The 12,693-nt window shown below is 35.2% G+C and overlaps 1 protein-coding gene across 1 annotated transcript in view; it reads left to right on the top strand.

Moving 5' to 3' along the window:
- The window catches only part of FBN2 (fibrillin 2), a 158,659-nt gene that overhangs the window by 132,945 nt on the left and 13,021 nt on the right, over positions 1–12,693 (top strand). Inside the window, exons 46-56 of the mRNA XM_062617454.1 lie at positions 611–727; positions 2,595–2,723; positions 3,044–3,163; positions 6,485–6,610; positions 6,843–6,995; positions 7,542–7,607; positions 7,896–8,021; positions 8,128–8,247; positions 8,736–8,858; positions 9,872–10,003; positions 11,283–11,408. Coding sequence (XP_062473438.1) covers positions 611–727; positions 2,595–2,723; positions 3,044–3,163; positions 6,485–6,610; positions 6,843–6,995; positions 7,542–7,607; positions 7,896–8,021; positions 8,128–8,247; positions 8,736–8,858; positions 9,872–10,003; positions 11,283–11,408 — 1,338 coding nt within the window. The remainder of the gene's footprint in view (positions 1–610; positions 728–2,594; positions 2,724–3,043; positions 3,164–6,484; positions 6,611–6,842; positions 6,996–7,541; positions 7,608–7,895; positions 8,022–8,127; positions 8,248–8,735; positions 8,859–9,871; positions 10,004–11,282; positions 11,409–12,693) is intronic.

Raw genomic sequence — 12,693 nt, 5'->3', positions numbered from 1 at the left:
GGGAGGGGGATTGGAACTTGATGATCTTAAGGTCATTTCCAACCCTATCTATTCTATGATTCTATGATTCTATATTAAATCTGTTTTCACAAAAGTGTATCATAGTGGTTTCTTTGACAGAGAAGTTTATAGGAGATATCACAAAGTGATAGAGTTTGGAGATTTTTAAAAGACAGTTATTTTCAATTATGTAGAAATTTATTGAGTTCATGTTTCATTTAAAAAAAACAGAATTCCACATTTAATATAGCTGAAATCTATACTCATTTTGTATTAAAATAATGACATACTGGAGATGATATAAGAAAAAAAGATCACAAAATAAGAGTGTTTTTCTTGTTCTTTTATTATTTTGCAATCAGTTCTACTGTTTTGGTTTTTAAATGATGCATGTGCATGGGAAAATGTCTTGAGTTAATACAAACTTCGAGTAACTCAAATAATTCTAAAAACTAATTCTTAAAGTTTCATACTATGAAATACAAATCTAGACAAGTTATAGAAAATGTGACAGATGAGAGAGATTTAGAATATTGTCACTGTGCACAGATAACATATTAACATACCTGCAAAAATCAGTTCCCCTGTACAATTTTGTTTCTCTTTGCAGATGTTGATGAATGTGAACGCCATCCATGTGGAAATGGAACTTGTAAAAACACGGTTGGATCATATAACTGCCTGTGTTATCCAGGATTTGAATTAACTCATAATAATGATTGTATGGGTAGGTGCTATAATGCAAACTTTATTTTCATTGCTGATGGCTTGGTTTGCCAAGGAGGATAGTATGTAGTTAAAACCTGAAGGAAGGACAGGTCAGGATGCTATGAAAGTGAATTGAGTGCAGTAACTGATACAGTTAAAAGCCCTAAAGGTTAATTATTGCTATCCCTTTTTTTTAAGTAATTTTTTTTTTTTTTTTACTGGTCAGCTTGAGATAATATAAACTCTAAGAATTCACTGACATTTTAATGCAGCCCTCATCTCCAATAGATTTCCTGGATACTTACAGTATACATCCTTGGCTGCTGGCTGAGTCCAAAGGCACCTCTTGCAATAAGCATATATTATATCACACCACCAGTGTTGTCTTATGATTTTAAAATAATTTATTTCACCCTATTGACACTTGCACACAGCATGAAAGAGAAAAAAGACCAGGAGCAAGAAAGCCAGTACAACTAATCTACCAAATCTGCTCTTCTAAGATGAACTCTGCTTAATCAGAGTTTATACAGGCATTGCTATTTCCTATTCCCTAAAGCACCAGGCTTAAGAATATCTGATGGTTTTGGACAATTTAAATCCCTGGATACTTGTGATAAAGCAACTAAAATCTTCCTGGACTGAAGAACAGACTCATAAGTCTCTGGATATCCTCTCTCTTGAGCAGAGCATAAGGCAAAGGAGAGAAAAGCTTTACGTTCCTTCTTGCTACAGAAAAAAAGACAGGACAGTCTAATGGTTCCTTTCTGGTTCAGGAGAGAACTAAAACATCTTAAATTGGTATTTTAAATCCTCTCTCTGTCCAGGAAAGAGACAATTAAAAACTTATTTGAGTAAAAAGGTTCTGCTGCCAAAGAACGGCACTATTTGCTGAGGAGCTTTTTCCCTTGGCGGTGTAACTGCCCATCTACTACCAGGAGAATCTAGTACCTCTGCTCCAGGCTGTACCTTCAATGGCCCAGAAGCCTAAGCTGACTCAGAGACTTGGCCTTTTGTTAGCACTCCTCTTGATTCAGGGCTTTCTTCCAAGCTTTCCCAGTCGTTCAAGGGCAATTTAGCCCATTCCAGTACTATACTTGGAGTGTTTCTGCTAGTAGAACTGTAACACAGAAGAAATGTACTATGGAATAAACTACTAACACAGGCATGGCTGTACTCACTGAAGTGGAAAGTACATGTTTTTCAGCAGCTGGTACTTAATGCTTCTGAAGAAGACTAAAACCTCTTCAGTAAAAATTATGTTAGTCCTCATCATTCAAATTCAAGTACTGTAAAACAGCAAAGTGTAGGTTGTTGTTACACCATGATGCTTATCTGATCTCCTTTTCTTGACACATTCTCATCTGCATTTTTCCTTCTGAGGTGGTCCTTTATATCTGCATTTTTAAAGTAACTCTAAAAACTAATAAGCAGTTTCAAACCTCATTTTCAGAACCATTGTGAAGGAGAAAATTATCCTGTGGAAAGCAAATGATACATTCCAAAATTTGAAAATGACAAGGCAGGTTTTAGGAGGAAACTTGAGTGCACATAAATCAATATAAAATCCAGACCACTCCATGTAACATTTTATTTTCTGTGTCTGGAGTTAGTATCACAAAGTCACTTGGCAGTAATTGAATATCTCCAGATGCAGTAGCTGAGGTAATGATGCAAGTTTGAAAATAATAATACCCTATAAAAAAGTGTTGTTTAAATAAAACATATACGTTAATGCACTTGAGTGAAAGTTACAAGCTGTTCCCTTGTTGCTGCAAGATTTGCTTTTTCCACGCAAACATATATTGTAACTTGAGTATGTTTATACCATACTGTATACTCAACTCCAACTTCTGGCATTTTGTTTTGATTTTTTATCTTTACAGATATCAATGAGTGCAGCTCTTTCTTTGGCCAGGTGTGCAGAAATGGACAGTGTTTCAATGAAATTGGTTCCTTCAAATGTTTATGTAACGAAGGATATGAACTTACTCTAGATAGCAAGAATTGCATTGGTATGTATAGTACCACATTGAGATGTTAAAGTACTGAACGTTAAAGTACTGATGAGCTAAAATAATCAAACTATTAGCCCCCATTTAGAGGGCAGCATTACAAGTCTGAGTACCCAAGTGTTAAAAAAAACCCAAAACAACACTGACTAATGAAACTGTGGTGGAGGTAATTGAGTTTTGGAATAGTTGTTCATCTTCAACCATTTAAATGTCTTAGAAAATTAGAAAAGAATCCTAGTATTTTTCATGAATAAGCCTGTTTTGTTACCATAAGAATTACAAGATTCTAAACTTTTCTTGATTCCGTCTACTCTCCAAAGATACTAATGAGTGTGTGGCACTACCTGGTTCATGCTCTCCTGGCACTTGTCAGAATTTGGAAGGATCATTCAGATGCATCTGTCCACCAGGATATGAAGTAAAAAGTGAAAGTTGCATTGGTAAGGCAAGTTGTAATTACTGCTTCTGAACAATTTAAAAATTAGAAAAAATATCTGGTTCTAATTTGGTGGGAAGTAGTTGTACACCTTAATGTTTGTGAATGTTGCCCAACTTAAGATCATGGTGAAAGGAGGTAAGTAAGAAAACTCTTCAGGAGGAGGTTTTAGACAGAGGAAGCAAGATATTTTGTGTTGCATCGTACTCTTATTTTTGTACATTGACTTCTTCATTAATGCAAACAAAAATACCTACCTAAAAAATGTTATTTTATATTTAATACACTCTTTTTTTTAATAACATTCACAATACAAACCAACCCGTGTATTTGGTTTATATAATAAACATAAAAGAAAGGTAACTGTTGACAGTGCATGAACTAAGCTTCTGGTTTCAGAGGACTATGAAGTTTAAAAATCTTGATAGAAGTATGGATCTTGTGGGAACAATTGTTTAAATTGGTTTCTTCTAACAACTGTTTTCTGATTTCATGTTATGTATAGTGTCTCCCAAGTGCTGAGAGTCATAGGAGGAGGAAAAGGGTACAACAGACCTTTCATCAGTTTGCGTGTTCTTCTTTGTTCATTTAAGTTTTGTTAAAAGCCTTAAATATAATTCAGCAGCTGAACATCAAACAATGAATTAGGATTTGGTAGGGCAGAGAATAAGAAACAAATCCAAGTTAAAACTCCCTTTTCCAGCAGAGCAAAGCAGAGAACTACTGTGAGTTTATTGGGTGTTAACTATGTGGGGCACCTAGCAAGGAAAATGTACTCAACTAGTTTTAGGTAGCTAACCTAGAAATCCTAGGTTTCTGCATGGTGAAAGGACAGATAAAGCATTTCTCTCCCCACTATGACTATATTGAGAAACCTGGCTTTCAGCTTAAATGATTGAAGTTAGATGGTGTGACACCCAGACACACATTCATCCAAACAACTTCCAATAATAAATGAGCAGTTTGTCCTTGTATGGACTGAAGAAAACACTAGTAAGGACATAAAGATTTGGCCTACAGCTACCTAGTCTATATGGGTTCAGGAACTGGATCACTGGAACCTTTTTGAATTTTTCCTTTGAACACTAAGTTGTATTTTCTAAACCGCAGAATTCTGTCCTCTTTTTATATCATGCCACTATATTCAGTTTGCCTGCCAACTTCATGGTTTCTTTTGGCAGCTGCTGTTTGCACATTAGCAATTATGCCTGAGATGAAATCAAATCACCTAGAGTTGTAAAATCATGAATTTAAAATGAAAGCATTTGGTTTTCCAGGAATATCGCAGTTTATGGCCATGTTAGTATAATCACAGAATCTCTTGATGTTTTTGATAGCATCAGTGACTGCCAAATAGATTTTTGCTCAAACTGAGAAAAAAGGACTTCATTGCATTCTTTTTCTTAATTCTGCTATGTGTCCAGAAAATTTGTTGGTAAAGTTTCTAGACAATGCATAGATAATCACATGTGATTGTGCTAATGGTTTGATTAACATTATGACTGCTCTTGCAACGTATGTTCCCCATTAATTTCTATTGGTCTTCTGTGCATACAGATTTATAAGTATTCATTACTTCTGTCTGTAAAATGAATGATAGCAATGTCTAGATTACTTTTGAAACTCAGGATGATTATATGCAGAAGAAACCAAAACCAGATGGAAGCCACAGAATACTGGAAGCCACAGAATAATTATTAGTTTTCACTAACTAATTAATATATTTCCTTTAATTTTATGAGAATGAAGGGAAGAGGACTCATTAATTTCCATAGTCTGGCTAGTCACCTGTTCATCAACGCTACGACATTTCTTCCAATATGGCTAATACAAAGCCATTCATTACAGTAATAATCAGTCCTTCAAAAGAGGAGTTTTTCCATTCCATTAGTGCAGCTGAATTGCTAAGTTTTGTATATTAGCAACTGCCAAATTAAGTGGCAAATTAATTACATTTTCATTCACTGAAATAAGCCAATTTAAAATGCTTCACATAGTAAAAGCCTGTCCATGAGAAGCTATAGAGTTTGACATATGCCAGATTATGCTACAGTTGTTTATTCATGTGCTATACTTAACAGTAACTTCTGAAAATGGGACTCAAGGCAGTATTTTTCAGAAGTTATGTCATATAGTTTATTCCTACCTATTTATTCCATCACTCCGCTTATATTTTCCTAGTGATAAAGACTGTATTTCCATTGTTTCCTTATCTGCTAAACACAGGTCAGTTTTCTTAGATTGAGTAGAGTCTCCAAGAAAAAGCGGGAAAAATGCCACTACAAATTTATGACTCAACATCCAAAAAGCTTACATTCATATAAAATATCTGTTCCTGCCTACCCTTTGATTAAGATCAATATGGATATTATTGCAGAATGCTTACACAGGCATAGGTGTCTGTGATGGTCCTTTTAATATCTCTTACTGAAAGACTCAGAACAGGCTGTATTGCAGGAATAGCTTTGAAGATTTTTAAAATACACTTCAGAATTTATTAAATTTTAATTGTGTTTAAAAATTACTTTTGCAAGGAGGCTTATATCTTCTGTAAGTATTTGCAGAATAGAATAGATTAAAATATAGTTCTCAATAATACATATCTAAAAATTAAAGACATATTTATGCATTACTTTTCTTACTCTGTCCGTTGTATTTATAGATGCAGGATATGCAGCCTGATCCTGTTTGAGCTGCATAATTTTACAGACACTTGGTGTTTATATTAAGTACTCTTTTATTTTGATTAAAATTTTTAATAATTATTAAAAAATCCCTAACAAAATAAATCTCATATTTAAATAGTTATAACAATATACTCTAAATTATGCAATTGAAGAGGGCAGAAATTTAAATAACATCTCATGACTGACTGTGGAACACTAGTAAATATGAATCTGAAGATATAAATATAGATCTCCCTCTACTAATAACTAGCTGTAGTTTCAGTTCAAGTATCAGTCAGTCAGCATGAAAACAGCCCACCTTTAATTACGAAGAAGCTCCAACATACAGACTTTTAAAAAATTATCTTTGGATGTTGTATGTTTATAGAAAAAAATTTCTTATCATAAATACCTTCTCCCGCGTTTCAGTCTGAAAGCATTTCTTTAATGTTTATGTAATAAATATGACAACAGAGAACGCTATTTGGAGAGAAAAGTGCATGCCAGCAAAATGCTCTAATTTGAAAGTTAGTGGAACCTTCAGGCATTTGGGTGCTTTATTGGCAGCTGCTGAAGTTAAATAAATAAATAATCAATATTTCTTGACCACATAATTCACAGTTATGGTTACAGTGAAATTTTTCTCCATAAATTTACAGATATTAATGAGTGTAATGAAGATCCCAACATCTGCGTCTTTGGCTCTTGTACGAACACTCCAGGAGGTTTCCAGTGTATCTGTCCTACAGGTTTTGTGCTGTCTGATAATGGACGGAGATGTTTTGGTAAGTTAATGATTAAGGAATGTAATAACATACTCTAATAGGTAACAGATACTCTGCAGATAAGGAAAACGTGACCTCTGCAGGTCCCTTCCAAATTATGCCATTATGAGGACTGGAAAGTGCTTTCGAAAGAGTGTGAAAAATACATGTCTTATATTATTCCTTCCAGGGCTAGATAGTCATCATCTAACCAGGTGGGAGATGCTCCATGTGACTGTATTTTCTTTTTTAGATACTCGCCAGAGTTTCTGTTTCACTAACTTTGAGAATGGGAAATGCTCAGTGCCAAAGGCTTTCAACACCACAAAGGCAAAGTGTTGCTGCAGCAAAATGCCAGGAGAAGGATGGGGTGATCCCTGTGAGCTCTGTCCAAAAGAAGAAGAAGGTACACATCAAGATTTAAAATAAAGCCTTTTTGGATGGGAGAAAAGAAAGAACACATTTTTGTTGTTCCTTTTTGATCATTAGAAGAGATATTTTGGCATTCTCTCTTAACAGCCTTTTCTAGCACCATTTTCAGGTCAATAAGAGGAATAAAATTAAATACAAGAAGGCATATTTGGTTCTTGGTTTGCTCTGTAGAAAAATGAACTAGTAGCCTCCCTCAGTAGCCTGCTTTGGGCAGAAGAGAAGAGCAAAATCAGACAGTGCCATCAATCCCTGAAGTAACTGAGTTTTCAGTTCCTGGTTTTCTCCAAGTACAGAAAGGGGAAGGCACCAAGCATGTGCACATGAAAGCTCAATGAGTTCTAGTGCTGCTTCCCCAACCTAGAGACCTTGTTACTTTTTTGTCTGACAAGACAGCGTAATGACCGTGTTTTAAACAATAGACAGTTTTGGAAAATGTCATAAAGAACGTGTTTGGATGGCTTTAACTATCTTTCATCTGTCTCTCATTCACTCTTTTTTTAAAAAAAACATACCTCTGCAGTTGCTTTTCAGGACCTGTGTCCATATGGTCATGGAACTATTCCTGGAATTGATGATAGACGTGAAGGTAAGTATTCTTTTTCATAATAATTAAAAACATAAATAAATTACGTATACTTAAAACTAGACTTGGATATCATAGCATGTGATGGCTTACTCCACCTAGCCTCAGGTGACGGGAAGCTGACCTATAATAAATGTGGACTGTTATGAAATGATAGTTAAAAGATTACCTTTTAAATTGCATGGCTAGAGACAAACAGGATAGGGTGCTTAGTCTTTTTTAAGTGCTTTCTTATGACCTGATACAGATATGCATCAGCTACATGGCTGCTAATATCCTCCTGCTTTTTAGATGTCAATGAATGCCTTGAAAGTCCAGGGGTTTGCTCAAATGGACACTGCATCAATACTGATGGATCGTTCCGCTGTGAGTGCCCCATGGGATACAACTTAGATTACACTGGAGTACACTGCATCGGTGTGTCCATATTTCATAAGTTATAAGAACTGTAACACTTGAATTTAAAACACAATTTGAAATGTGTCCCAGTTCTCTTCAGTTTGCATTTATTCATTACATACAGATACTGATGAATGTTCCATTGGCAGTCCATGTGGAAATGGTACGTGCACTAACGTGATTGGCAGTTTTGAGTGCAACTGTTATGAAGGATTTGAGCCAGGCCCAATGATGAACTGTGAAGGTAACTTGTCTTCTTTACTTTCTCTCCCTTTAGTTTTTATCCAGTCCTCAGTATTCAAATTAGTTTATTAATGAGACTTGAATTTCATGTCATTGAAAAAGAAGTCCTGAATTGATTTAAGCAGTATTTTCAGGTTATCGCATGATTTCCCAAACTGCATGTTGTGGTATGTTACATTATTTAGTTTTTTGTTGGCAAAAAGGGAGGAAGTAACTGTTGATATAAAAAAAAAATTTTTTTTAGGCTCTGTCCAACTTGTCATTCTGAGCTCAAGTAGTTCTATATTTATTATACCATTATTTTTAAGCAGAGCTTTGTTCAATTTTCTCTGGCTACTAAAAACCGAACAAACATCCAAAAGTTTCTGGATTGAATTATTACACCTCTGATACATTTTAGCTGACAAGAGAAGCACTGGTAGAATAAAATGTCCGTGGTGATTGTTCTGAAACTTAGTGGAGAATTACTATTTTATTCCTTCTGTTCAGATATAAATGAGTGTGGCCAGAACCCCTTGCTGTGTGCTTTTCGTTGTATCAACACTCATGGTTCCTATGAATGTACATGTCCAGTTGGCTACGTACTAAGAGAAGACCAAAAGATGTGCAAAGGTAATGACTGATATATAAACTTTAACCTAATCTCCATCATTCTGTACTGGCCAAACATGTTCCAAATATTTTTGTGCATCTTGCATTCTTTGTTTCAGTAGAATGTAGCAAACAGCCCAGCAGATGATGATTTACTCTTTTAGAACTCATGTAAGACCAAGATCTAGTGGAATTTTTTAATCAAGGGTACCCCGTGATGGGGACTTTAAAGCTAAGAAGGTCACAGTGTTGAAGTTTAACACATCTTTAATATGGCAGGTCGAAGGAGGTGATCCTGCCCCTCTACTCTGCTCATGTGAGACCTCACCTGGAGTACTGTGTGCAGTTCTGGTGTCCTCAGTATAAAAAGGACATGGAACTTTTGGAACAAGTCCAGAGGAGGGTCACAAGGATGATCAGGGAACTGTAGCACCTCCTGTATGAAGACAAGCTGAGGAAGTTGGGGCTGTTCTGCCTTGAGAAGAGAAGGCTGCATGGACACCTCATAGCAGCCTTCCAGTATCTAAAGAGGGGCTATAAGGATGCTTGGGAGGGACTATTCAATAGGGACTGTAGTGATAGGACAAGGGGTAACGGGTTAAAACTTAAACAGGGGAAGTTTAGATTGGATATAAGGAGGAAGTTCTTTACTGTAATTACTTTGAGAGTGGTGAGGCACTGGAATGGGCTGCCTAGGGAAGTTGTGAATGCCCCATCCCTGGCAGTGTTCAAGGCCAGGTTGGACAGAGCCTTGGGCGACATGGTTTAGCGTGAGGTGTCCCTGGCCATTGGAGGGGGGTTGGAACTAGATGATCTTAAGGTCCTTTCCAACCTGAACTATTCTATGATTCTATGTGGCAAGATGACAGAAATTAGAAAAATTAGACAACTGCAATTAAGCATAGCTATCAGATTTTTCTTCAGTGCTTGCTAGAGAAGTCTGTATCTCATTTTTTTTTTCTTGAGGAAGTGCTAGTTGTCTTCAATAACTGAAGCTACTGAAAGTTCAAACACAAAATGCAATTTTTTTCCAGATCTAGATGAGTGTGCAGAAGGTCTCCATGACTGTGAATCAAGAGGCATGATGTGCAAAAATTTGATTGGTACCTTCATGTGTGTTTGTTCTCTTGGAATGATCCGGAGACTAGATGGAGAAGGCTGCACAGGTAAAGCTTAGAAAGGAAAGAAGGCATCTCTGAAAACAATCAAGCAAATAAATGAAAAATTCTCTGTATGTGTATATAGTAAACCAGAAAATAGCAATTCATAAAGGTTATTTAAGATAGCAAATAATGTCCAACATGTTAAGCTTTCATTTTTGTCTCATGGTTTGCACTTTATCTGAAAGTAGTTTTAAGTGACTAATAAGAATCTCAGAAGAAAAACTCCAGTTTTGTTTCTTTTGTTGTACAACAAAATCAGAAAGTTTTTCAGACACTTATTAAGTTTAAAAAAGTGAGTTGCCAAACAAAATAGCCCTTGTTTGATGAGTAGAAAGCAAAATCATCCTAAACAAAAAAGTTACATTTAATTTAGCATTAATACTGTTAATAAATAATGTGGAAGTTCCATAAAGAATTAAAGCTGTAAGATATATAAAAGATATGAAGAGCAACAAATGTGGAAAACTCTCGTAGTTCAAAATAATTTTCCATCCTGTAAGGAAGCACAGATTTCCTCCATTTTTTTTCAATTAGTTTGGGGGAAAATGATAGCTACATTTTGGCAAATTATACTTTCTTCGGTAAGTAAAAAGAGAAAAAAAAAAATAAATTAAACATCCATCTCAGCAAATGCTTTAAATGAAAATTAAAATATTTTAAAATAGTTTTCTTTTAAAAACAGAATGAGTAGTCTCTTGTAAAGATCTTTATGACCATTTTTCAGGGGAAATAATCTGTTTTAACAATAATTTTAATAAATTTTCCGAGGTTTTATTTTAAGCATCTCTAAAGGTGTGTAGTTGCTTACAGTATCTGTGCCATTAGTTATGGAAGAAAATACATTAAGATTATAACCTGTTTCAGGGAAATGGTGTGTGTGTACTGAAACATAACTGATTGCAGGAGAGGTCAAAGGTATTCAGAAGCTTTGAATGATTACAAAGTGAGAATTTATTACTCAAATCATGCATGTATCCCGATTCTATTTTAATGTTACTTGTTACAGAAGTTATGACTAGAACTTGCTCTGCTGCAAGTGTTTCTGCTTCTTAAGTTGCAAAGAATGTACAAAGATTAAAGCTTTCATCCCAGGATTAAGTACATAAGGAATGGAACAGAATAGTCCTATTAGGGAAGTCCTTTCCAGGCTTAATCAGTTGTTGATTTTTCTACTTCTTGCAAATATTTTGAAAATATAGTGCAAAATAATTAATGCATCCTATGAGTCTGATATATTTTCTTGTAACAAATTATTTCAAGTTTTTCTTATGTTTTTACAAAGATGAAAATGAATGCCGAACCAAGCCAGGTATCTGTGAAAATGGTCGTTGTATGAACGTTATTGGGAGCTACCGATGTGAATGTAATGAAGGATTCCTGTCAAGTCCCTCAGGCACTGAGTGTCTTGGTAAATGCCTCTTTCATATACCCTTCATCTTACATTAAAGTATAAAGGATGCAGATTGTAAATTAGGCTTCTGAGTACCTAACAGCTCTCATATCTACAGATCCATTAATTAAACAATGATTTGATATTAAATAGTGATAGGAATGTGGAGCATCTTGAGAATGTCAGCTGTGTCAAGCAATCAGGAGTCTCAAATAGAAGTGTCTAAATTCCAAAGGACGTGAATATGATGCTGAGCAACACTATCCAAACAAAGTACAGGTATTTTTAAAGATGAATCAGAATTTAATTACCTTAGATAGATCAAAAACTGGGATGCAGTGCAAAATTGCATATCCAGAATTCAATCATAAGCACTGCAACTAGGCATCTCAACTTTTTGTAATTTTAATTCAGATAGTGATTATAGAATCACAGAATGGTTGGGGTTGGAAAGGACCTTAAGATCATCTAGTTCCAAGCCCCCAGCCATGGGCAGGGACACCTTCCACTAGATCATGTTGCTCAAGGCGCTGTCCAACCTGGCCTTGAACACTTCCAGGGACTGGGCAAAATATTATGAATACAAAATGCTAGGATTTCACCAAAAAACTGCAAGATAAATAGAAAAGTTTTGAGGCAGACATGCACATTAAATGCATATGAAGTATTATACATTCATCAATCTGTATTTCTTTTTCAGTATGTTCAGATTTGTCATTCCATCTGAGAAATTAATTATTCCATTTTAGAAATCAAACAACTGCAAAACCTTACTTTTCCATTATCAGTGTTCATGTGTAGATACCTCAAAGTGTTTTACAGTACTGAGACAGTATGAGTATCTATTAGTATTCTTACATAAAAAAGACTTGCATATTATCTTAACACAAGCACTACAGAAACAATTCCCAGTAAATTGTCGTCGGTAGTGTGCTGACTTCAAGGCAAAGCAATAACCGCGGAAGTGCAGGGTATTTCCTAAGGATTAAGACCAGATGGGATGAGTCTGTTAACCCTAGACAGTCATTCATGCCAAGGAAATACCCTGTTTGGAGGTCATTATTGTGCTCATATATTTAATATATTATTTTCTTATTAGTTTATGAAAACTGTGCTTTGGGTTAGTTTGCTCATTGCTGCTTTCCCTTCAGGGCTTCCTAGGTCACAGATTACAATGAAAAATTAGTCTGCAAGAAACAAAATGTTTCAAAGAATTAAACCTTTAAATAAATGTTAACTCTTAGATTACATTATTTTAAATATATTGTGGAAACCTTTCTATTCTGTTCACATGAAAACTTAT

This window comes from Pezoporus occidentalis, unplaced genomic scaffold (assembly GCF_034315485.1).
Source record: "Pezoporus occidentalis ecotype Australia unplaced genomic scaffold, CSIRO_AGI_Poc_V1 ctg196, whole genome shotgun sequence".
NCBI lineage: Eukaryota > Metazoa > Chordata > Aves > Psittaciformes > Psittacidae > Pezoporus > Pezoporus occidentalis.
This window is presented reverse-complemented; position numbering and strand designations above follow the sequence as displayed.